This window comes from Scyliorhinus canicula, chromosome 15 (genome assembly GCF_902713615.1).
Source record: "Scyliorhinus canicula chromosome 15, sScyCan1.1, whole genome shotgun sequence".
NCBI lineage: Eukaryota > Metazoa > Chordata > Chondrichthyes > Carcharhiniformes > Scyliorhinidae > Scyliorhinus > Scyliorhinus canicula.
The window spans coordinates 113,117,692-113,142,753 of NC_052160.1; the positions used below are offsets into that span (position 1 = coordinate 113,117,692).

At 45.3% G+C, this 25,062-nt stretch overlaps 1 protein-coding gene across 2 annotated transcripts in view; it reads left to right on the top strand.

The window, feature by feature from the left end:
* The window catches only part of LOC119978379 (mitogen-activated protein kinase 12-like), an 80,508-nt gene that overhangs the window by 40,948 nt on the left and 14,498 nt on the right, over positions 1–25,062 (top strand). For both annotated transcript variants that reach the window (XM_038819973.1, XM_038819974.1), the window contains exons 6-10: positions 7,967–8,014; positions 8,276–8,390; positions 13,603–13,674; positions 15,521–15,600; positions 17,032–17,110. In XM_038819973.1, the coding sequence (XP_038675901.1) occupies positions 7,967–8,014; positions 8,276–8,390; positions 13,603–13,674; positions 15,521–15,600; positions 17,032–17,110 (394 nt within the window). The remainder of the gene's footprint in view (positions 1–7,966; positions 8,015–8,275; positions 8,391–13,602; positions 13,675–15,520; positions 15,601–17,031; positions 17,111–25,062) is intronic.

Here is a 25,062-nt window from a genome sequence, read left to right on the forward strand (position 1 = left end):
CGCATCACTTTCATGTTGATATAGATGCCGTTTCATGATAAAGATTTGTTTATCATTGCACTGTAGCATTTTCAGACAGTTTAAAAATATTACCTATATTGAAGGATCTGAGCTTCTTGAACTCAAAAGAAGGTGCATTTTAATTAAATCAAGGTGATCTAATTCAGGCGACGCAATTTAGAATCTGCAAACCCTGAGAATTGGGGGAGGAAAGAAGTGCAAACGGTCTACAATTTTAACGTCCCCGGAAATGAAAAATGTCTTATTCCAACATAGCAGAGCTGTACGTTACTGTATTTGGAACATAGAACAAGCGAGTGAGGAATATTCTGAACACCAGCGACAGTTAATAGATAAAGAGCAAATACATTGAGAGGGAAAAGTTACAGGGCTGGGGTGACAGAAAGGCTAAGACAGCGAGAGAGTGAGAAACTGAAACGGTTTGCCAAGGCACTTGGTTGTAGACAATGCTTACCTTTATATATTTTTTAAATTTTGAGTACTTAAATTATAATTTTTTTTCCAATTAAGGGGCAATTTAGCATGGCCAATTCACCTAACCTGCACATCTTTGGGTTGTGGGGGTGAATCCCACGCAGACATGGGGAGAATGTGTAGACAACGCTTACCTAAGCAAGTAATATGTACTGCCATTTAATCTTTCATAGCTTGTGATTGGTATTTGGAGCCACGTTGTAACACAGTCTTTAAAAAAAAAATCGACTCTGCACTTTCTTGCTGGCGTTGTGAACAACCAAGGCCGTTTCCAGTAGCAACAGTGATTGTTGTGTTTTCTGAAGCAGAAAAGCAGAATCAGCAGCTTGTGCATTGATGAGTACTAAACCTTAATAATCAGGATGTGTTCGCCAGATTACATTATTACGATATCCTAGAATCCCTACCGTGCAGAAGATGGCCATTCAGCCCATCGAGTCTGCACCGACCCCCCCTCCAAAAGAGGGTCTTTCATTTGCTTGCAATCAAGAAAATCTGCAACACTGAAACCATGTTTCAACAGTGTACCCCATGAGGGTGGGAAAGATGTTTCAACGCTGAACCCCATGAGGCGGGGTGAGGGAGTGGGGGGTGGGAGGAGATGTTCCAAACCCTGACCCCATGAGGTGGGATGTTCCAACGTCGGACTCCATGAGGTGGGGGGGGGGGGGAGGGGAGATGTCCCAACCCCTGACCTCATGGGGGTGGGGGGCGGGGGTGAGGGGGAGATGTTTGAATACCTGACGCCCCATTCGACTGAATTTGGAAGATTAACAGTAAAATCTATTTGAGGTATTTGAAGAAGTTGCCAGGTTAGATCAGAGAAATTATCTCCTCTCTTTGGGGGGGGGGGGGGGGGGGGGGGGGGGGGCGAAGAGTCCAGAACAAGTGGCGGGAGGAAAAGTGATAGCCAAGCCGTTCAGCGGGTGAGGTCAGGAAGCACTTTCCTCACACAGAGTGGGGTGGAAATCCAGAACTTTATCTCGCTCCGGAAAAAGGTGGGGCTCCCATGGAAACATTTTGAAGACTCAGTTGGATAGATTTATGTTAAGTAGGGGTTATGGAGTCAGGGTGAGTAAATGAGGTAAAGTACCAGCCATGATCTGATTGAATGGAAGCAATATTACAGCGACAAAGCCTGATGTGGGACTGGAAGATCCCATTGGTGGGGAGGGCCGCCTAAGTATAGGTGGTTGAGGTCAGTGTAAACTGAGTAGTGAGTGGGGCTGGGTATATTCTGTACGGATCCAGCCACTGGGGCGATGGTGGCGTGGTGGTATTGTCACTGGATTGGTAATACAGAGGTCATCGATCGTCGTAAAAACCCATCAGGGTCACTAATATCCCTTTAGGGAAGGGGAAATCTGCCATCCTTACCCCTGTCTGGCCTATATGCGACTCCAGACCCCACTCCCCCAACACAGCAATGTGGTCGACTCTTAACTGCCCCCCTCTGAAATGGCCGAACCAGACACTCAGTGCATCAAAAAAAAACACACACGCCATCTGGAGGACAAATCGCTAATTACCCCTCACCTCAGAATTGCTCTCAGCACATCACGGAAATCGAATCTCTGTTGACAACACATCCGGAGGGACGCCCACCCCACCACCCCGCTCCCTCCCCACCAGCCTCTTCCCTTGGCAATTATTTGCCACCTTTAACTTGAATTGGGAGAGTGAGACAGGGCCAAATTGCTGAAATACAACCCGAGGACTTGTAGCTGAATGGCCCCCTTCGTACAGAGAGCAACTGACACTTTATATGCGGCCCCCAGATAGGAACCTCCTGGAATCATTGAAGTACCAGTTGGGATGCTCCTATGGGGTTGGGTGTACTTATTGACATATTCTGTTACCTTACGCTTATGCACAAAAATTTTACCAGACTGATTCCTGGGGTGGCAGAACTCGTATGACGAGACTGAGCGGGGTAGGATTGAATTCGCTGGAGTTCAGAAGAATGGGAAGGGAGCAGAATCTCATGGAAATTTATAAAATTCTAACAGGACTGGACAAGGCAGATGCAGGAAGGATGTTCCTGATGGTGGGGGTGTCCAGAACCAGGGGTCACAGTTTGAGGATACGGGGTGGACCTTTTAGGACTGCGATGAGGAGATATTTCTTCACCCAGAGAGTGGTGAGCCTGTGGAATTCACTACCACACAAAGCAATTGTGTGTTTTCAAGAAGCAGTTAGATATAGCACTTGGGGCGAAGGGGATCAGAGGATTGTTGTGAGGAAGGCGGGATTAGGCTATTGAGTTGGACAATCAGCCATGATCATCATGACTGGTGGAACAGGCTCAAAGGGCCAAATGGCCTCCTCCTGCTCCGATTTTCTATGTTTCTATTAACACCTTCTTTGTTTGGCTCTATCCCACAGTGGGCCATTTCCCTGGAGATTGGCTCAGGTGTTGGGGGCCATAGCTACCCACCTGTAACGAGGTCCTCCTCTCTAGCATCTGGAGTCCTCCGTAGGACAGATCTAACTGTTAAACATTTCATAGAATCCATACAGTGCAGAGGAAGCCATTTGGCCCAACGAGCCTGCACCAACTGTCTGAAAGAGCATCCTACCTATGACCACTCCCCTGCCCTATCCCCGTAACCCCACCTAACCTGCACATCCTTGGATACTAAGGGGTAATTTAGCATGGCCAATCCACCTAACCTAATCTTTGGACTGTGGGAGGAAACCGGAGCACACCGAGAAACTCACGCAGAGACGGGAGAACGTACAAACTTCGCACAGTCACCCAAGTCTGGAATCAAACTCAGGTCCCTGGTGCTGTGAGGTAGCATTGCTAACCACTGTGACGCAATCTTCCAAGTGTTTTCTGGTGCTGTCTTCAGCTGAATTAAGTTTATTTACACTCTACCTCTTATATCTTACCCCACAAGAAAAAAACAATTTCTCAAAATGCTTTTTCATCTGCACCCCCCCCCCCCCCCCCCCAAAAGCTAAATACAAGGAAGTTCCAATTGGTCAGTTGGAGTCAGCCATTATGTCCTTTGTGGCCCTGCAACTTGTCAATCACTTGTCGGAAGTAAAGGCCGCTGTCGAACTTGTTAATCGAAGCAAACTAAGTTTGGTCTCTGGGCAGTTCACGCACTCCTAACACACTTATATTGCCCTCCGATTTCATAGGCGGTGGTGATGGATCTGCTTTGTTCTTAAAATAAACACCTTTTTTAATTATTAGAGTCCTGCCTTCCCAGGGCTTTTAAACATGTCCTGGTTTTGACTTTGAAAATCTGTACTCCAGATTGAGGTCCCCAATTGCTGGCAAATCAGAGGCTCCTTGTGCTGCCAGCTGGAACGGGAATTGAGGTGGTTAGACCCACCTGAGGCCCAAGATTGTGGAGGAGCCTCAGTCCACAGGTGATTGAAGGTTGGTTATGGATTGCAGTCAGAGCGAAGGGCAGGGGATGGCTTTAGAGCCCCCCCCCCCCCCCCCCTCTCCCCCCTCCTCCTGATGTGTGGTCCCTTGATCAGGCACAAACTAAGCAAGGGACCCCCTGGGGACGCCACTGGCAAACCTGCTAGGTTTTGCTGGGTGGCTTTCCGAGCGTGCAGGAAACCATGTGGCCTCCATTAGAACAGTGAGCCACCACTAAATCGTGGTGAACTCGGGGATAATGGGTGTCAATTGTCTCACCAATGAATCTAATTAGAAACGTACAGCTGGGGATCTCTTTTGCCTCTGACTTAATCGGGCTGTAATGCCTGTCCCGCCGGTGTGAATCAAACCACCTCCCTTACCGGCAGGACCGGGCTCCGGGGTCCTGGGGGGGGGGGGGCGATCTGGCCCCAGGGGGCGCCCCCACGGTGGCCTGGCCCGCGATCGGGGCCCACCGATCCACGGGCGAGCCTGTGCCGTGGGGGCACTCTTTTCCTCCTGCATCGGCCATAGCCTCCGCGATAGCCGACGCGGAGGTGACCCCCCCCCCCCCCCCCCCCCCCCAGCCCGTAATCTCATAATCCCAAACATTTGGGCAGCACGGTGGCACAGTGGATTAGCCCTGTCGCCTCAAGGTGCTGAGGTCCCAGGTTCAATCCTGGCTCTGGGTCACTGTCCGTGTGGAGTTTGCACATTCTCCCCATTTCTGCGTGGGTTCCGCCCCCACAGCCCAACGATGTGCAGGCTAGGTGGATTGGACACTATAAATTGCCCCTTAATTGGAAAAATGAATTGGGTACTCTAAATTTATTTTTTAAAATTCCAAACATTTGTAATTTAAAAATCCCAAGCTCCTCCCAGTTTTAGTCAGATCTCTGGGGCGGAATTCCATCCCAGCCGGCAGGACGGCAACCACTCCGGTGCGGGCCCAGTCCCTCAAGGTGAGGGCTTGGCCCCTAAAGGTGCGGATTCTCCGCCTGATGCTGGAGTGGTTCCCGCCACTCCATCATCCGGGATCTCCCACCCCACCGGGTAGGGGAGAATCCCAGCCAGGATTTCTCTGGCGAGATTCTTGATTTTTGAGTTCCGTGAGATGTTGTGCCGTTTGCACTCGCAGCGAATACAGGTGCAAAATGTCAGATAATAAAAGATCAATATGGTCAGTTCGAAATGATTGAATTTAACAAAAAGTGCAAAATCTGGAATATTATTTGTACTGCACCATGATTTGCAACTACAGTAAATGCAAAACTCTGGGGTAATTTGACTTATGATCCCTGACAGGACAGATATACTTTTAAATGCGGATTGAATTTCCCAGACCAAACCAAAGAATCGTATGATAGGATTTCACGTTTTAAGATTTTACAGTAACAAACAAACTAAAATCAACTAAAGAAACTAAAATCAATGACTAAACATTATCTGGTAGGCAGCTAATGCACTAAGCTAAAGAGAAGGTATTCCTTATTAACTTTAGAACACAATGAAAAACCCTGGCTATGTTTATACATAATTTTGCACACAGCAAATATTTAATCTCATATTTTGTCACAATTTGTATGTGTATTTATCCCCCTTTTAATTTGAATGGTTCAATTTTAAAATGATCCAGCAGACACGAGAAAGGTTAGTTATTACAAAACAACTGCTGCAAGTTATTTAAGTAAAAGTGATAAAGTTATTAACTAAAAATACAGATACAAAGATTAAAATGCAGAGAAAGGAAAAAGATACTTAAAGATGAGATTTCAAATCAGTCTCTTTGAATTAGCATTGTGGGATTGCTGCTCAGGTTCCTCCATTCTGAAGTGAAGGGGTTGAAACTTTTGGTTTAGCAGCGGCGGTGGCTTCTGCAGTCGACCAGTCAGTGTTTGCCTTTTTTCAGGTGGACTCAGCCGTTCAGCAGGTTGTTGGGAGAGAGAAAGAGAGAGATACGGGGCGGGATTCTCCGTTTCGCCGGCTGCTAAATGGGGTTTCCAGTTGTGGGGCAGCCCCACGCCATCGGGAAACCCCCAGGCTGCCAGCAAAATAAAGAATCCCGACGGTGGAGAATTCAGCCCAGGGTTTCCTATTCCTTACTAATTCTGCAGTTACAGCACCTGTAGTTTTCCTGAACTCTTTCAGCAGAAGAGCAGTTGTTGTCTTAATGCCTTCCTCTTCGTCCTCCCTTAGCCAAGAATCCCTCATGTTATTTCTCAGAGCTCTTCCAAGGGTTCTGCACAGAAAGTGGCTGTTCTCAAACAAACTTTATATAGTTCCAAACTCTAACTTGATTGCTATGTTAGTTTTGATAAAGCAAAGAAGATAATTATGCTGAGGTCCTGTGCAGTGTCTTTCTGGCTCCTGTTCCCTCATCAGTAAGAGGGCTTTTAGGGCCGGCACGTTTGCACAGTGGTTAGCACTGGGTTCGAATCCCAGCCCTGGGTCACTCTCCATGTGGAGTTTGCACATTCTCCCCCGTGTCTGCGTTGGTTTTACCCCAACAACCCAAAGATGTACAGGTTAGGTGGATTGGCCATACTAAATTGCCCCTTAATTGAAAAAATAATAATTGGGTACTCTAAATTTATAAACAATTTAAAATTTTTTTAAAAATAAGTAAGAGGGCTTTTCACAACTTTTTAGAATTCAATGGGCATTGGTGGAAGGGCTTTGCATTTTTAACAACTCTTTAACAACAGCTCTAGTGATACGAGTCTAACAAGGTTTGAACAAACACTGGAAGGTGCCATGTTGTCTGTCTGTACTTGCATTTAAAAAAAGCTTCAAAATGCAATGTGAAGGTTATAAAACAGAAATGTTCATTGAAAAATAGTTGTCCTTTAAAAATAGTTGTCCATTAAAGGCCGTAATCTCATAATCCCAAACATTTGGGCAGCACGGTGGCACAGTGGATTAGCCCTGTCGCCTCAAGGTGCTGAGGTCCCAGGTTCAATCCTGGCTCTGGGTCACTGTCCGTGTGGAGTTTGCACATTCTCCCCGTGTCTGCATGGGTTCCGCCCCCACAGCCCAACGATGTGCAAGCTAGGTGGATTGGCCACTATAAATTGCCCCTTAATTGGAAAAATGAATTGGGTACTCTAAATTTTTTTTTTTTAATTCCAAACATTTGTAATTTAAAAATCCCAAGCTCCTCCCAGTTTTAGTCAGATCTCTGGGGCGGAATTCTCCGACCCCCCCCATAGGGTCGGGGAATCGCCCGGGGCCTTTGTAAATCCCGCCCCCGCCGTGGCCGGAATTCTCCGCCACCCGGGAATTGCGCCCCGCCAGTCGGCGGACCCCCCGCGGCGATTCTCCGGCCCGCGATGGGCCGAAGTCCCGCCGCTGTCAGGCCTCTCCCGCCGACATGGTTTAAACCACCTCTGTGCCAGCGGGAGCAGGCGGCAGGAGCGGGCCCCGGGGTCCTGGGGGGGGGGGGGGGCGATCGCACCCCGGGGGGTGCCTCCATGGTGGCCTGGCCCGCGATTGGGGCCCACTAATCGGCGGGCGGGCCAGTGCCGTGGGGGCACTCTTTTTCTTTCGCTGCCGCCGTGGCCTCCATCATGGCGGAGGCAGAAGAGTCCCCCTCCACCGTGCATGCGCCGGTGGTGACGTCAGCAGCTGCTGATGCTCCGTCGCATGTGCGGACTCACGCCGACCGGCGAAGGCCTTTCGGCCAGCCCCGACGCCGATTGGCGTGGTGCCAAAGGCCATTGGTGCCAGTCGGCGGAACGGGAGCCATTCCGCTACGCCAGGACCCCCCGCCCCGCCAGGTAGGGGAGAATTCCGCCCCTGATCACTGCCCCACCAGGGTGAATTTCCCAGTGTTCACTCAATGCTCTGAGCATAATTAAATGGACTTCCAGTAGCAAGGGTCCCCTCTGGTGATTCCTTGGTTTATAACTCTACACTGTTTCTTCAAATAAGGGCTCTGTCCTCAACAGCTCCCTGCTTGGTGATGAACTCTAAGCCGTCCTTTTCTTTTGCCTGGTAAGCGGCACAACAGAGTCGCTGAATCGCGCCTGAAATATTTGTTATTGCACTGAAAGACTTTTATAATTATGTTAAACTTTATTTTGCTTTTAGGATTTGAAACCTGGTAATTTGGCTATAAATAAAGACTGTGGTTTGAAGGTAATTGATTTTTTTTGACTGGTTGTAAATGTATGTTGCTTTGACTAATATCCAGAAGTTTCAAGTGGAATTTTCTCGATTTGGTAACTTTAAATTTCAGTTAGTTTAACTGAAAAATGTAATATGGTTGTAGACTAATAGTAAGAGTACAGAGATCTATTGGTTTCATTTATATTTTTCCATTCTTTAAAAAATAGACCTTGAATTACCCAGAAAGAAATGTTTCAAATTGGATCTGCATATTTTTCTGACACTGCGTAGATCATTGACTTTGGCCTTGCTAGACACACGGATTCGGAGATGACAGGGTATGTGGTCACACGGTGGTACCGTGCACCTGAGATCATCCTGAACTGGAGGCACTACGCTCAGTCTGGTGAGTCCCCTTAATGCTTAATTGCAAAAAATAATTTATTTCCCGATTCAAAGTAGTTCCGCCATGGCACGTGTAAAGCGTATTTTGTATAAATGTTTAAAATACATTGATATAACTAAATAAGGTGAGAATTAAATATAGGAAGTGCTGGAAATACACAGCAGATTAGTCAACACCTGCAAACACAAAATACTACAACAGCTTATATTCAAATGGCACCTGTAATATATTAAACATCTCGAGGCGCTTCACAGGACTGTTACCAAACAAAATTTGACACCAAGCCACATATAGAGATGTTAGGGAATGTGAGCAAAAATATGGACAAAGAGATATGTTTTAAGGAGAATATTAAAGAAAAAGAGAGGGGTGGTATCTAGGGAGGCAGTTCCGGGCCTTAGGGTCTTGGCAGCAGAAAACACCAATAGTGAAGTGCTTAAAATCAAGAATTCTCAAGAGGCCAGGGTTAGAAGAGCGCAGTTATCTTGAAGGATTGTTGGGCTGGAGGGGATTTCAGGGACGGGGAGGAGAAAGGCCATGGAGCGATTTGAAAACAAGCCTGAAATTTTCAAATCGAGGCGTTGCTTAATCTGGAACCAATGTAGGTTAGCGAACAGAGTGGTCAAGAACAAACCGAGCTTGCTGTGAGGTAGGTTATCGGCAGCAGAGTTTTGTGAACAATGTGGAATGCCAGCCTGGAATATGCTGGAATAGTCGAGTCTATGAACGAAAGACTGTGTAATAGTTTAGGTGTGAACCCTTCTGTTTTTTTTCTTTTTTTTTTTAACTTAGAGTACCTGATTCATTTTTTTTCAATTAAGGCACAATTTTGCGTGGCCAATCCACCTACCCTGCACATCTTTGGGTTGTGGGGGGTAAAACTCTCGCATACATGGGGAGAATGTGCAAATTCCACACGGACAGTGACCCGAGGCTGGGATCGAACCTGGGACCTCGGCACTGTAAAGCAGAAATCGTTCTGTTGACATATTTCTTGCATTGGTAGAATTTATTATTGTAACATAAGTTTTATTTCTGTAATTCAAAACATAATGATTTTTTTTATTAAGGTACGTATGGTGTTGTGTAATGCTATTAAAATTATTTGAAATTGAATTAGCTGCTGATTGTGAACAAAATTTACTTGCAAAATGTAACTAACCTAGTGAACAGAAGGTTAGATTTGTGAGGGGGTGGGGGATGCGAGGTGTGTGTCCCAGTAATAATTTTTTTAATAGATTTAGTCACCATCGCAACCTTTCTGGTTTTCCCCCAAAAAACGTTTCTGCAACAGAGTCGGAGCTTTCTTGATGTAATAAAAGTCACGACAAAGGAAATGGCACGGCCGAAAGATCGAGCATGACATGAGGAGATGCACCCTGCCCCCCCAGCATTTTCCGTTTTTGTTTCAGATTCCAGCATCCGCAGTAATTCGCTTTTCTATTTTTGACACGAGGGCTGGTGAGCAGCGTGAAAAGGTGGCGTCGCAGAAGAGCGAAGCTATTCAGCCCCGACACGCGTCCCTGGACCCTTAACATCGCCTTCAATCAAAAAGGCTGTAAGAAGGCAGAGGGAGGAGAAATGTCCAAGTTTGGGAGGAAAACGGCCGTGAAAAAGCGAGTTAACGGAAGTCCGCCGGTGAGTGAAAAAGTCAGCGCAGGAACTGTAAGGAAAGGCGCGGCTGGAGCACCAGGGGGAGGCAGCATCATTCACAGCAGAAGAAATGACCAAGGTGATGGGTGTGAAACTTGAAAAACAGTTCACAAAAGACATGGAAGCGATGAAAAAGGAGATGGGGATGGTATTGAAAATGCTGATGGAGGAGGCGATTGCCCCGGTGAGGGCGGCGGTATCGAGCAGTGGCGGAGGTGCGGGAGCATGGCGAGACACTGAAGGAAGTGGAAGAGGCATTATTGCAGCACAGTGATCAACTCACCTCGATGGGGAAGGAGTTGTGGAGGGTGATGGAGACCAACAAGGGTCTGCGAGCCAGAATGGAAGACCTGGAAAACAGATCTAGGCAACAGAATCTGAAGATTGTGGGTCTGCCCGAAGGAGTGGAAGGCCCGAGGCCGACAGAGTATTTTGCCACGATGTTGGCGAAGCTATTGGGGGAGGGGGGACGATCCCTCCCGATATGAACTGGATCCGGCTCATTGGTCATGGAGGCCTATACCAAAGGTGAGTGAGCCACCAAGAGTAGTGACTCTGTGTTTCCATAGGTACAGTGTGAAGGAGAAGGTTCTGTGCTGGGCAAAGCAGAAGCGGGAGATGGAGTGGGCTGGAGCTGGTATACGTATACCAGGACTTTACAGTGGAGCTGGCGAGGAGAACGGCTGCCTTCAGCCGGGTGAAGAAGGCACTGTACATCAGCAAGGTGCAGTGCGGCATAGTATATCCAGCTAAGTTGAGGGTGACCAACAAATCCAAGGACTTTTATTTTTGGACGGCGGAAGCAGCGGAGGGGTTTGCGAAGGCAGAAGGACTGTGGCAGAATTGAGAAACGGTCGTGTACCGATGTAGCCTCATGTAACTTTATTTTTTCACTGCATGTTGGTGTATGTACTAAATGAGTCGACGCTGTATATATTTGGACAAGGGAAGAGGTGGGACTTTCATTTGCAATGATGGTTCTTTCGGACTTGGGTGTGTATGTGGGGGTTGTGTGCTAAAGGGGATTTCTTGGTTTTCCTGGGACTGGGCAAGGGGGAAGGAGACCCGGGCGGGGGCCTCCATGCTGGCTGGTTTAATCCGGCCAGTGAACGGGAGTGAGGTGAGGGAGGGGCTGCGGCCATCGGAGCCTGGTAGAACAGGTTTCGGTGAGTCTAGCCAGGGTGAAAATTTGGGGGAAGAAACCGAGGTTGGAGGGAGGAGTTTACAAGAGGAAGTGGAGGGGAGGAGTCTGGGGTGGGGGGGTGTCTACAATTTATGGGTGCCATTCACGGTACCCTTTCGGGGATTGGATGGGTTGAATATTAGAAGAGTGGGTTGGAGGGTGGACCGTATATGTCAATGGTGACCATATGCGATTCCGGATTCCTTTTTCTTTTCTTTTCCCACCTTGGTTGGGTTTGTTTTATTTGATGCTTATATTGTCAGGCGGGCCGTTATTTGGGGTGGTGGTGGGAGGATGGGATCGCTGTTGTTGATAAGGGGATTGACATTGTATTCGTTACCATTTATTGTTTGTTGGTGGGGCGTAAATTCTGAAGAAAATGTTAAAATGGAGAATAAAAATACTTTGAAAAAAAAATGTTTTATGAACCATAAGCCATAACATTAAGATTCAGTAGCTCAGTGATGCACACGGTAAGCAAAATTATGTTGCATTTATGGCCCTCAATGCCTTAAAATGCTCAGTTTCTGGTATCTCTGTCATTATTCAGTGATCAGCATTGGCAATATTACCAGTTATAATGCAGATGTAATGTCATCTGTCTTCATTTGATGCATCCTTTTGTCCCCTCAGCTATTTTGTTCCATATCCTGTTTGATTCTTGGACTGCATTCTTTGCACTCATTAGGGTTTGAGACAGTAATGTAATGCAGACTTATAGAACCAGTAACAAATGGCTGCCGCGAGTGCTTGTCCAAATCAAGATCCATTGTCCAAATCATGGACATCCAACTAAATTCTGTTAGATATGGATGCCACTTTTAAAAATATTCATTTATATGGCTGACAGGCAGATAAAAGCAATAAGTAACACATTTCTGATATGCTGCAGTACCCTGCACAGCATCCTGCTGTTTGTTTAAAAAAAAAACATTTTGGCTGGTTGTGACCCTATCAACGCAGCTTTTAATTCCCCATCCCAAGTTCTCCTGAGAAGGTGGTGGTGGGTCGACTCCTGTGGAATGTGTTTCAAAAGCTCCAGAGGTAGCTCGTCCATAAAGGGCACTAATGGTGCCTGTAGCCCACTGTGAATAAATACTAAAGGCTCCCTGAGGAAAATCTGCCACTGAAGGAAGATTAGTTCCTTAGTGTGGACATACATCACAGCTTAGCTGGATCTATATTGTTGCTTAACCAAAGCTTAGCTAGATCTATATTGTTGTTAACCACAGCTTAGTTCATAAATTTCAATTTCAATTTCTGCAATCAAACAATAAATTGTTGTTATCCTTTATTGTATATACAGTCTTTAGAAGTGTTATTAAAAAGTATAAGTAGGCACAGATCTTCCGAGGAGCAGCAATCATCGACGGATTGGTGCTTCGCTCAAAATGTCCCCCAACTCGACGCTGCTCACATTTCTTCTAGGATCTTCTGTGCCTGGCCTTTTCAGAAATGTATAGCACAGCATCTTCAGAGAGCTCCCTCAAAGCGGAGTAGATTCGGGAGGACTGGGGGGCCAGTGGAAAGACAGGGCACACCCTCATTCTATGGTACTAGTTGCTGTATGGTAGGCTTAAAGGTCCAGTGTTAATGTTAATGAATGGAGTGGTTGAACGCTAATGGTTTGAATGGTAGAGTGGGTGGGAGGCAGGGGTAGTCAGGTGGTTGAAGGTTAGTGGGGTCAGGTCTGGAAGTGTGGTTGGGGGGCTGGCTTGGGCTTCGGGGTGGGGTTGTGTTGTCAGGGAGGTGGCTGGGTGGTCGGGGAGTTGAGATCAGTGCGAGTAATTCAGGGGTCGGTTGTGTAGTTACCCAGATGTTAGACTAAGTTTTTAATCAGTCTAACATTGCCTGGGTAATTATACAGATAACTATCCGAAGTCTCCGACTCTATCTCACCGATAGACATTTGCAGAGGGTCCAAGGAGCTGGAGAATTGCTTTTTGGAAGTTGAACCAGGCAATTGCCACATGGGTCCATGTATCAGGACTTCCATAGGACCCCAATGTGCATCTCTGTCGTCCCTCCAGTCTCCAACGAACTGGGGACCAGAGGATTTGAGCCCAGATTTAGATTGGATAATATACAGAAACATAGAAACATAAAAAATAGAAGCAGGAGGAGGCTATTTTCCTTTTGGGCCTGCTCTGCCATTCATTATGATAATAGCTGATCATTAAGTTCAATATCCTGATCCCGCCTTCCCCCATATCCCTTTAGCCCCAACAGCTATATATACTTGTATATGTACTATTATATATACGTCATTAACTTTGGTTGAAGTAACAGGATGCAACGTATGGTCCATAATACAGTGCGATATTTTGTTTATTTTGTAAGTAATGTAGATAACCCCTCTTTTGTTTTCAATTTCAGTTGATATTTGGTCTGTTGGCTGTATTTTTGCTGAAATGATCACTGGCAAGATACTGTTCAAAGGAAAAGACTGTATCCTTTATCCAGCATTGGTGATGCAATTCATGTACCTAGTGTAAGCCATACAGGTCTAAAAGGTATCAGATTCAAATATCTGGGGCTGGATTCTCCATTTGGGAGTGCTGACGCCAGCGGAGCATGTTTGGTCTTTCACGAATGGAAAATTGGTGTGAAACACTCACAGATTCAGGTACCGGTGAGGGGCTAGCACCAGCGACGACTTAAACTCCTGTGTACCGTGCCAAAAATGGCCAGAGAATGGCCGGCTACCGGGTCGGGCATGCGCACAGCTGACCACCTGCACCGGCCGCGCCGTACAACGCGTCGGCCGTGTGCGAACCCAACCCGCCAACTGGGACCCCACAGCCCACCCTCTGGCCACACTCCACAGTCCCCCCCCAGCCCTAGCGAAAGCCAGCAACATGGATCCTGGCCTAGTGTGATGGCGCTGGACACAGTCTGCAGCCCGCACGTCGTGTTCCAGCACATTCGGGAACACATGTGTCCTGCGCCGTTGGGAACGTGGCCCATTGGGGGCAGAGCATTGTGGGTGGGCCGACTGATGACATGCCAACACTGTTGAAACAGCGCGCAGTTCACATCAAAATGGCGGCAGTTTGGGGGGGGCAGAGCATGGTGGACTGGCATCAAACAGGCGCCGGCCCCGATTCCAGCGTCGGAATCCATTCTCCGCCCAATCGCCGATCACAATTTCGGCATCGGGCTATGGAGAATCCCGCCCCTGGTCTATGCTGATTTAAGTGATTCCAGCCAGGTATATTATGAAGGAGTGGGTCAGTTGAGCTCTGTTGGCTGGACAGCTGATATGTGATGCAGAGCGAGGCTAACAGCGCAGATTCAATTCTCGTACTGGCTCAGGTTATTCATGAAGGCCCACCTTCTCAACCTTGCCTCGCGCCTGAGGTGTGGCGATCCTCAGATTCAATCACCGCCAAGTCAACTCTCCCCCTCAAAGGGGATAGCAGCCTATGGTCATCTGGGACTATGGTAGCTTTACATTACGATGAGGGTGCAATAATTAAAGCAATTTCCCTGGGTCAGGAAGGAACAAATTGTCAGCATTCCTGTGGTATATTTCTGTCCATTGATTCCTGCTGAATTGTCTGATGGGGACATCTTGGATTGGCAGTATAATCTCCTTCAGTTAAGCAGCCTTTCATTCTTTGCCTAATGAAGAGTGACCACTCAACATACAGTTGTACTACAGCTGCTGGGTTGCTGTGAAGAAATTATGCTTTGTACCATTGCTGCAATTAAAGTGTAAATGCAGCCTGAATCTGAATCAGTATCCAATCAGGCACTGGCGCAAAGTGGAGTAAGAATTCCTCATGGGGGGAATATTTCTCTATTGTTCTTCAGAATCATGGGATCTCATAGTTGAACATGAGTCCATGATTTCTGTAAACGAGTGGAATAAATTGATACTGAAAATTTTTACCAACTTGAGAATGCAAGAAGGTGGGAAACACTGAGAAATATGTAACCCCATTGGCTTTTGGACTTGGGGAATGTGTTTTCTGACACCTCTGTTAATTTTCTTTATCCCATTTCTTCACGTTCAGACTCTGATCAATTGTTTTCTGTACATTTTGTATTTCTTATTGATTCAAGTGCTTTATTTAATTTGGATATTTATTTTTTGCAAAAAATAGATTCGGCAAATTAGTCCCATTTATGAATTAATCTCTCTATTGAATTACTATAGCAATTATATAATGCATGCCAAAAGTTAGAATATTTTAATTTAACATACTTTTGTTAACAGTTATAGACAAATTAAGTGTTTGATAAATGGTTGTTTTAAAAACAGTAATTGATTCTTGACTCAAGGAACTAGACCTTGATCAGCTCGCACAGATTATGAAGATAACAGGAACTCCCAGTACTGATTTCATTCAAAAATTAGACAGCATGGAGGTAATACAACATTCCAGTGATTTTACAAAATGAACACGGCATTCAGTTTGATATGGTGCACTTAAATTTTGAAGCAGTTCATCCCATTATTAATGTTTTTTTACAAATTGTCAATGTGCTTCTATTAAGAATTGCAAGGTGAATCTTTGGGCCTCCCTTCTTCCTCCACATCCCCTCACACCTCTCAACTACTGTATAAGGGCCTGGTGGTTCAGTTGGATTACACTCATATTTTCAGCATAATTCCTCCAAAATTGGCCCAATCATACAAAGGAACAAGAAATTCAAGTGCAAATTGTGCCCAAAGCAAATGAAGTTTCCACAATATTTTACACTAATTTAAAAACATGTTGCTGGAAACCAGTTCCCCCACCTACACAACAGGCCATGCATTAGATTGTATTCATCATCATGACAGGTTTCCACTAAGTGCATCTGTTTGCGAAACTTTGAAGAGGCTCTTGGAATTCAGCCATGTTCGGCACAGACACTAACTAATAAGCTTTTAAGTATTAACTTTTTAACACACAAAGAAATGGACTGCAGTGCTGTACACCAATGTAACTAGTAAGTGCTTCTGTTTAGTTTTTGAAAGTATTTTTTAGTTCTTTAACATTGTGGTATTCACATCTGGTAAACTAAGTCTGATTAAAAATGCTTATTTGTTTGTGATGCGCTAATTTTCAGCTGTCCTTATCAAATTCCAGCAGGTTGACATAAAAATATAAATTTCTGATGCAAAATTTAAAAATATGCAGTCTGAAAAACTGTTTCATTACACTGATTCATGGCAGATTTTGTGTTCAGTGAAATGTGAGCAGAAACTTGTGCAAAAAATGTACTTTCAAAACTAGAATTTTGAGGGCAAATTTCACCCAGATCGGTGATTGTGTCCAAAAAGGAAACTCTGGGGAGGATTCTCCGGCTGCGTCTGCCTGCCGACCGGAAAATCCTGCCCGAGATCAATGGACTTCCCTATTGTCCGCGGCTCGCCCGTGGCTTTCTTGCGGCGGGCGTGGCAGAAGAATCCAGCCCTCTTGCTCATTACTTTCAAATTTGAGTCGATTTAGTTTATACTTAAAGCATGGGTCTACAATATATTTTTTAAAGTTCTTCATTGCTTTACCAAATCTTTAATGTATTACGTCGTCATACCACACTTCTTCTATTTCTTTCCGTTTGTAAATGTTTGAAGTATTTTGTTATTCTCTTTGCTGCTCAACTAGTTTTCAATAAAACACTCTCCCAAAAGCTGATTTCTCTTTTTCTCAGTTGTCTTCTCTCCCTCCTTTCTCAGTCTGTCAACTTCATTTGTTCCATACATTGAGGTATTCCCACATATATAGATTTCAAGTTGGCACAAGTGTAACTTTAAAATTAAATACTTTATGGCTTTCCTTTAATCTCTAACGTATTTATTTTCATTCTTAGGCCCGAAATTATATCAGAACTCTACCCTACATTAAGAAAAAAGATTTTACCTCCCTATTTCCTAATGCCAGTCCTTTAGGTAAGTTTTTGATTCTTGTATTCTTTCACAGGATTTTGGTGTCACTGGCTATACCAGCATGCACTGCTCATCCCTAATTGCTCTTGAGAAAGTGATGGTGAGCTGCCTTCTTGAACCACTGCATATGGTGTAGGTACACCTACAAAGCGGTTAAGAAGGGAGTTCCAGAATTTTGATCCAGTGACGGTGAAGGAACAGCAATATATTTCCAACGCAGAATAGTGTGTGTCTTGGAGGGGAACTTGCAGGTGATGGTGTTCATGTTCGTCTGTTGACCTTGTCCTTTTGAGGTTGTGGGTTTGGAAGGTGCTGTTGAAGGAGCCTTGGTGAGTTGCTGCAGCGCATCTTGTAAATGGTGCTGCAATTGTGCATTGGTGGTGCAGGGAGTGAATATATAAGGTGATGGATGGGGTGCCAATCAAGTGAGCTACTTGAGCCCACTTGCGTCTTGAGTGTTGTTGGAGCTGCACTCATCCAGTCAAGTGGAGAGTGACTGTGTCAAGCTGTTGCTTGCTCACTCAATTTTAACACAAGCCCCAGATGTTAGTAAGGAGGATTTTCATGGTTTACAAGGCTGGGTTTCCATTGCAATTTCTGGTGCCTTGGCCTGTCTAGTTTCATTCCTTTTTGTAGACTTTGTAGAGCTTTGCTACATCTGAGTAGTTTGCTAGGCCATTTCAGAGATTGGTTAAGAGTCATCCACATTGCTATAGGTCTGGAGTCACATGCAGGCCACACCAGGTAAGGACTGTCCCTGAAGGGCACGAATGAGTCAGATGGGGTTTTACAACAATTGACAATGGATTCACAGCCACTATAACTGAGACTAGCTCTTTACTTCAGATTTTGTTAAATTCCATCACCTGCCATGGTGGGATTTGAACCCACATGTCTTCTGGATTTCCAGTCCAGTGACATTAACCACTTTGCCATCACGTCCCCCATGAACATAAGGTTTACACAAAAATAAAGCCAATTCAATTGATAGCATTTACTAAAATATTAATAGAACTGTTTCCCCCACTCTGAACAGCCATTTGACCTCATTTCTAATTTTAAACCTTTGGAGTTTGCTGCAGTCCATATGGTCAAACCTTTAATATCTTTTTAAATACTGATTTGTGTGACATTTGCTGTAGAAATCGTTTATTTTAACTTCAGCTATCAAATTAGAAAATCAGAATTATTATCCATGGCTCAATGACTACACTAATGACATGTAAATTATTGAGGCAATGGTTACATGGAAACTAAAATTCTACAGGATCCCAGGACAGTTACTTTGAGAAGCGTTTAAGTGAATTTCTATCTTTCTTGCATATCATATTGTTACACAACAGGTTATCCAAAGGTACAAAGACCTGTGCAAATATTGGCTCAGATTCACCGGTCTCCGGACCGAGGTACACTGAAGGATGCGTACAGGGTCCATCAGATGTCCCAACGTAAGCACATCCCCACTTCTTAGATGGGAAGTTTAAACATCTGAACATCAGTTTCATCTGCCCAGATTTCTCAGTGATTAGCCAGAATCACATAGGCCTGGGCTGTTTGCCCAATACTTACCCTGTTTTTTACACAGATTTACTTAAGAGTTTTTCATAGCGGGTATAAAACCAACAGAAGAACTATCAAGTAAACCAGCTGGAATGTCAAAGGCACTCCAATGCACACAGCAATATTCAAATCACCCCCCCTCATGGACAGTGCTCACTCCACTCCCGACTAGCCCCAGCCCCAAATTCCCGAACCCCTGACTAGCTGACCATCCCCTGTCTAGCCATTACCCCCCCCCCCCCCCCCCACCCCTCCCCCATCTTACCTTCCCTCCTGTCGGTGGCTGCAACCTTTTGAACTTACCAGTTCACAGCAGCTGCTGCCATAAAAAAGGAGGTAGCTTCACTTCCCCTGACAAATCTGCGCCACAGAAGGGACTCCCGGAGCTCCTACGCCCCACAGTTCTCAACAAGCCTGGGTTGGATGTCCAGGCGAGACGATGGCAGCGGCGTGCAGAGGTCTGGTGATGCCCGGGGCAAATCTTGATTATATGCCCCCAAAGACTCAAGTATAAGGCCTAATATACTGAGAAATATTATGAGAAAGGAAAACATTTTGAATATATAAACACAGATGAAACATGAAATAAACGCTTTAAACATAGAACAGTACAGCGCAGAACAGGCCCTTCGGCCCTCAATGTTGTGCTGAGCCATGATCACCCTACTCAAACCCACGTATCCACCCTATACCCGTAACCCAACAACCCCCCCCCCCTTAACCTTACATTTATTAGGACACTACGGGCAATTTAGCATGGCCAATCCACCTAACCCGCACATCTTTGGACTGTGGGAGGAAACCGGAGCACCCGGAGGAAACCCACGCACACAGGGGGAGGACGTGCAGACTCCACACAGACAGTGACCCAGCCGGGAATCGAACCTGGGACCCTGGAGCTGTGAAGCATTTATGCTAACCACCATGCTACCCTGATTTATTCGATTTTAATATTAATCAATCAAATTTATTAAGTTCTTTTCCCCAAATGATACCTCCTGTCACAAAACACCTGAACTACTTCATTTTTTACATCAGCTGTGAGAAATTCTTTTTCAATGCTTATTAAAGCCAGGTTGGTCAGTCGCTCCTGTGACATAGAAGACCTCAGATATGTTTTTATTAATTTCAGTTTTGAAAATGACCTTTCACAGCTTGCGACTGAAAATGCAATTGTAAGCAGTAATCTGTATGAAACACACAGCGTCGGAAAGACATCCCTCCCATACTGCAGTAAAGACTCCAGAGCATCTTTAGGATCAGGGGGAACTCTAGTCCCTCCAGCTCGAAGGAGCATCACAAAATCAATAATTTCGTCATATAACTGAATTGCAACCACATCATTGTCATAATAATTTGCAAAGTCTGAACATTCCTTTTTTAATTTCTCTCTTTCTTGTTCATCTCCACTGATAATTTTGTGCAATTTATATCATAGACTTGCAAATTAGTGGTATCTGTATTCAAATATTAGCATGTTAAGGAATAAATGTCTCCTATTCCGAGATTAAATGCCATAGCAGTCCTCTGATCATCCAGGCTTCACTCTTACTACATCCCACGTAAATATTTCATTAAATATCACCAAAAAACCTATAAAAAACGTAGTTGCACCCGTTCTAGAGCTATTCACTGACCTCTTTATCTTTGCCATCTCTAAGGTATAGGACGGCTGCCTGAGGTTAAATTGCGCTGTAAGTTAGTCAATTTCCCCTTAGCGCTGGAATTCTAGGGATATTGTTCTCTTCTTCAGTCATTTTGCTTTGCAACACGGTAGCATAGTGGTTAGCATCAATGCTTCACAGCTCCAGGGTCCCAGGTTTGGTTCCCAGCTGGGTCACTGTCTGTGCGGAGTCTGCACGTCCTCCTCGTGTGTGCGTGGGTTTCCTCCGGGTGCTCCGGTTTCCTCCCACAGTCCAAAGATGTGCGGGTTAGGTGGATTGGCCATACTAAATTGCCCGTAGTGTCCTAAAAAGTAAGGTTAAGGGGGAGTTGTTGGGTTACGGGTATAGGGTGGATACGTGAGTTTGAGTAGGGTGATCATTGCTCGGCACAACATCGAGGGCCGAAGGGCCTGCTCTGTGCTGTACTGTTCTAAATCTAAATCAATGGGTGAGATGTTATGTCTCAAAAGTTGCGCCTCCCTCCTCTGCAACCCCCATGGAGAAGGATATGAGCAGAACGTCATGGAAATACTGTTATGACCCTTGTGGAAACAACTACAAACAACCCAACTAAGACCAATATACAAGACTTCACTTTTATATTAGCAATCACACCAAAATCAACGTAAATTAAACATGAATTAACAGGAAAATTGCAATAATATGACCGATAAATTACACATAGCAGATACAAAGACATATCTCACACATTTCGGTCAGCTCATTCAGCACGTATCGCTTTCATTTCAGCCACAATATCCTTCAAAACGTTGAACTTCTTCAAATCAAATTCCATCTTCATTTCTCTAAAGCTTTAGCACCAAGTCTCATCAAACTACTTCACCCAATTTCCACAAATATAATTTTCACAGTCAACACATTTCCAGATCCCTTCTTCTTCACAAAACCCTGGTCATGTGGGGCCTGTTTGTGCACTATGCCAGTGCATAAAGGGTCCCCAAATCCAGATATAAAAGCTCTGTTCAAGATCCGAGCTCCAGCAGCTTGCAGTCAAGTCTCTGAGAATCTCCCCTGCACCCTGCTGACCCTGGGCTTTAAGTATAAAGGGTAAGAGGGCAAAAGTTAAGAGGCCATGATGAATTTTTATAAAATACTGGTTCTGTCCCAAATGGGTGCCCCTGGCCCAAATGTCAAATTCTGGGCACGACAGTTTAAAAGTTGACAGCTACAGAGAGGGTGCAGAGAAGAGTTTTAAAATAGATCAAATAAATAAAATAAATAAATGAATAAATAAAACTCACCCATGGTGGCAATGCCGTCCATTCTGGAAAATTCGCGCCCTTTCTGCTCCCTCTCCAGCCTCTGCAGTGCGCAGGCGCGCTCGGGCCGACCGCGGTGCGCAGGCGCGCTCGGGCCGACCGCGGTGCGCAGGCGCGCTCGGGCCGACCGCGGTGCGCAGGCGCGCTCGGGCCGACCGCGGCGACCGCGGTGCGCAGGCGCGCTCGGGCCGACCGCGGTGCGCAGGCGCGCTCGGGCCGACCGCGGTGCTGCCCCCATCCAGTCGCTGCCCGGGGCCAGCGCCCCGTCGGCCCCCCCCTCTGCACGCCGCTGGACGATGGTAAGTAAAAAGGAGCAGAATGACAGTCGACAGTGTTTGCCCCTTCATGGTGTTGTATTATGCTTCTTCATGTAAATAAGCTGCATCCTCGATGTATACTCTGATAAAGGAAGGTTCAGACTTGGAGAAAGGTTTAACACATTTATTGAACAGTTAACAATTCTCCTACTTGAGTTCGACACTCCAGCTAATCTTACTACAGTAACTCAATCTAACTAACCCAGGGGTGGGCAAACTTTTCCGTGCAAGGGCCACATTCAGAAATTCACAATTTTAAAGGACCGCATAGTATATTAATTAATAGTCCCGGTTGTAACCAATTAGCGTGCGGCATATACCTCAGCGCTTCCCCCGGCGGCATCCTGCCTTTAGCCCTCTTTTTCTCTACTTTTCAAAAATGGCGCTTCACCTGGTTATGATTCTGGGCGCCTCATATAGAACATAGAACATAGAACAGTACAGCACAGAACAGGCCCTTCGGCCCTCGATGTTGTGCTGAGCAATGATCACCCTACTCAAGTCAACGTATCCACCCTATACCAGTAACCCAACAGCCCCCCCATTAACCTTATTAAAAAAATTAAAAAAAAATTTTTTTTAATTGTTTTTTTTTTTGATGACTTGATCTTGGTGGGCCGCATAAAGATCTTTGGCGGGCCGTAGTTTGCCCACCCCTGAACTAACCAGTCTGCTCTAATCCATGCGGTGGGTGTGATGCTTCCTGATATGCCCCTATGTCTCTGAGTGTCGCATATGGAAAGAGAAAGAGCATGTGTGCCCTGTCCTTTTATATGGGTAGCCCCCTTGTGGTAGTGTCACCTCTGGATGCGTCTTGACTGCCCATTGGTCGTGTCCTATCTTACTGACCTATTGGTTGAATGTCTGTGTGTCATGATGTCTCTAGTGCTCCCTCTCGTGTTTATTTAGTTCTAGTGTATTTACATTAACCCTTTGTGTATTTACAGTGTCCTAGTGTATCTACATTAACCCCTTGTGTATTTACAGTGATGCATAGTACCACACATGAAAGTTTGGGGCCATTAGAAATGTTTTTTCATTGTTGCAGTATCAGGAAACATTTTGGATATTTCATTAAAAGTGTGAGATAATCCTGTTTGTATTTTAAAAATGGATATGCTTTGGAATGGGCCTTTGTTCCAATATTTTGCCTAAGATTACAACGGCCTATCTTTTCTCAGGTTATATTTATGGCTAAAGTGAAACTGCCAGCAATTTTAAACCAGTAGCTGTAGTGTCTGAAGCACATTTATTAAATACACACACACTGCCAGCCGGGATAGGGCCGTGTACACATAATAATGCAGAGAAAAAACATAACATTTCTACACATGCTTTACTGCCACAGCAGCTTCTTTATGTGTTATGAGAGAACAAGCAGGGATGGGCTTCCAGTCATAAATTTACTTGTTTTATTTTGCAAATGTCCGCTCCTCCTCTATTAGCTTCCTCAGTTACAATGAGCTGGTTTTACCTGTTTGAATTCCCAGGCTGGGTGATTGTAAATTTGCTGCAATTAGTGCATTTAGACCACATTCATCAAGAGTGGCATGGTAACAGCCCCGAACCCAACCCCAATGCCCCACCTAAATTCCTGGTAATTCAGAGGTAAAAGCAGTTGAGGCAGAAGTGAGCAGGAAACAACAGTGTGGATAGGATCCACAAAGTCACCGAGAGTAAAGAGGCAGCCAATCAGAAGCAGCAGCCACATAAAATCCACAATGCCTGGCTTCAGACTCTGATCAAAGATTCCTCACCAGCTGTGAGACTTTTGATCTTAAAATGCTAAGAACACCAACTCTGCCTACCTCTATTGTCCACCTCTCCAGGGCTGAGGGGGCAGGGGGAGGAAGGAGAACGAAAGGAAGAACTTGCATTTGTACATTATCCCAGATCCCAAGAGCTTCACAGTTAATTAAATAGTTTTTGAAGAGAAGCTAGTCACTGTTATAAGGAAAAACAGCAGTCAATTTCATGAGATCTTTTACAGCTACTGCAAAGTCCGGATGGGACCTTGATTCATCCAAACGATGCCCCTTCACATATTAAGTACTCCCTCAGTACAACATGGAAGTATTAGTCCGTCAGGAATGTAGCTAATTCACAACCTTCTGAAAGAGGTGAGAGTGCCACGACTGAGCCGTGGCCGAGAAGAAAGAAACAGTTAAATGAACCTGGGGTCAATAAAAGGGTTCTGGGGAGGCGAAGAGTAAGAAAGAGAATTCAGTTAATGAAATAAAGTTCAGACAGACAGTGAGAAACGTTTAGACAGGGACGAGAAAAGTTCAGCGTGATTGAGAGAGAGAAAGGGAGAGATATAGCCCAGACTTTAACTCTGGACCACTTTTCAGTGGATAAGTTTCGGTTTCAATTTAAAATCCATCCTTGCAGCCAAAAATAAATCCAGGTTATTTTTACTCCTGGGCCTCATTATAATATCACCTGCAGCTTTCCAATCCCAACAAGCCCACTCCAGATGCAATTTCTGGCAGGTCAGCCAATGGTTTATTTAAAATGGAGGTGCACCTCTCAAAGCAAGGTTGCATTTAATTTGGGCTTCATTCGTTTCCCGGCTGCTGAAAGAAGTATCATTTGAGAAATAAGTCACATTTCTTTCTTCATCTGGCATAAGGCCTCATTACCGGCACTCAATGTGGTATTAATGAGTGTGCTTGCCTTTTGTTTGCTTATAATCTTTACTAACTTCTTGCAGCAATTCTTCCTCACTTCATACAGTACACATGAGCATCCCATACAATGCTTCCTCATTCTTCTTGCATCTAGCATATGCCAAGAAGGCAAAGAAGCAGTATCAACATAAGCCCCACACATCTGCATTGTAGTCAATCCCTCTCTTTCAGTAAGATGAAACCGTATACTAATGGAAAGGAGCAAGTCTGTGGTGGGAAGACCAGCTGACCCAAAGATCATCAATGAACCTGAGTGACAAGCTGTGGAAATTTATGGGCCTTCCAGGGCTGAACACGTCAGGCTTTTTGGGGCTGACACCTTAATTGAACAGAATCTCTAACAATTATCTGTATCGTTCATTTGGCACATTCAGCCAGCCTGACTCTTTCACATTGCGTGTGTTCTCCAACTGTGTCAGATCTCTCTTAAAAAAATACCCCTCA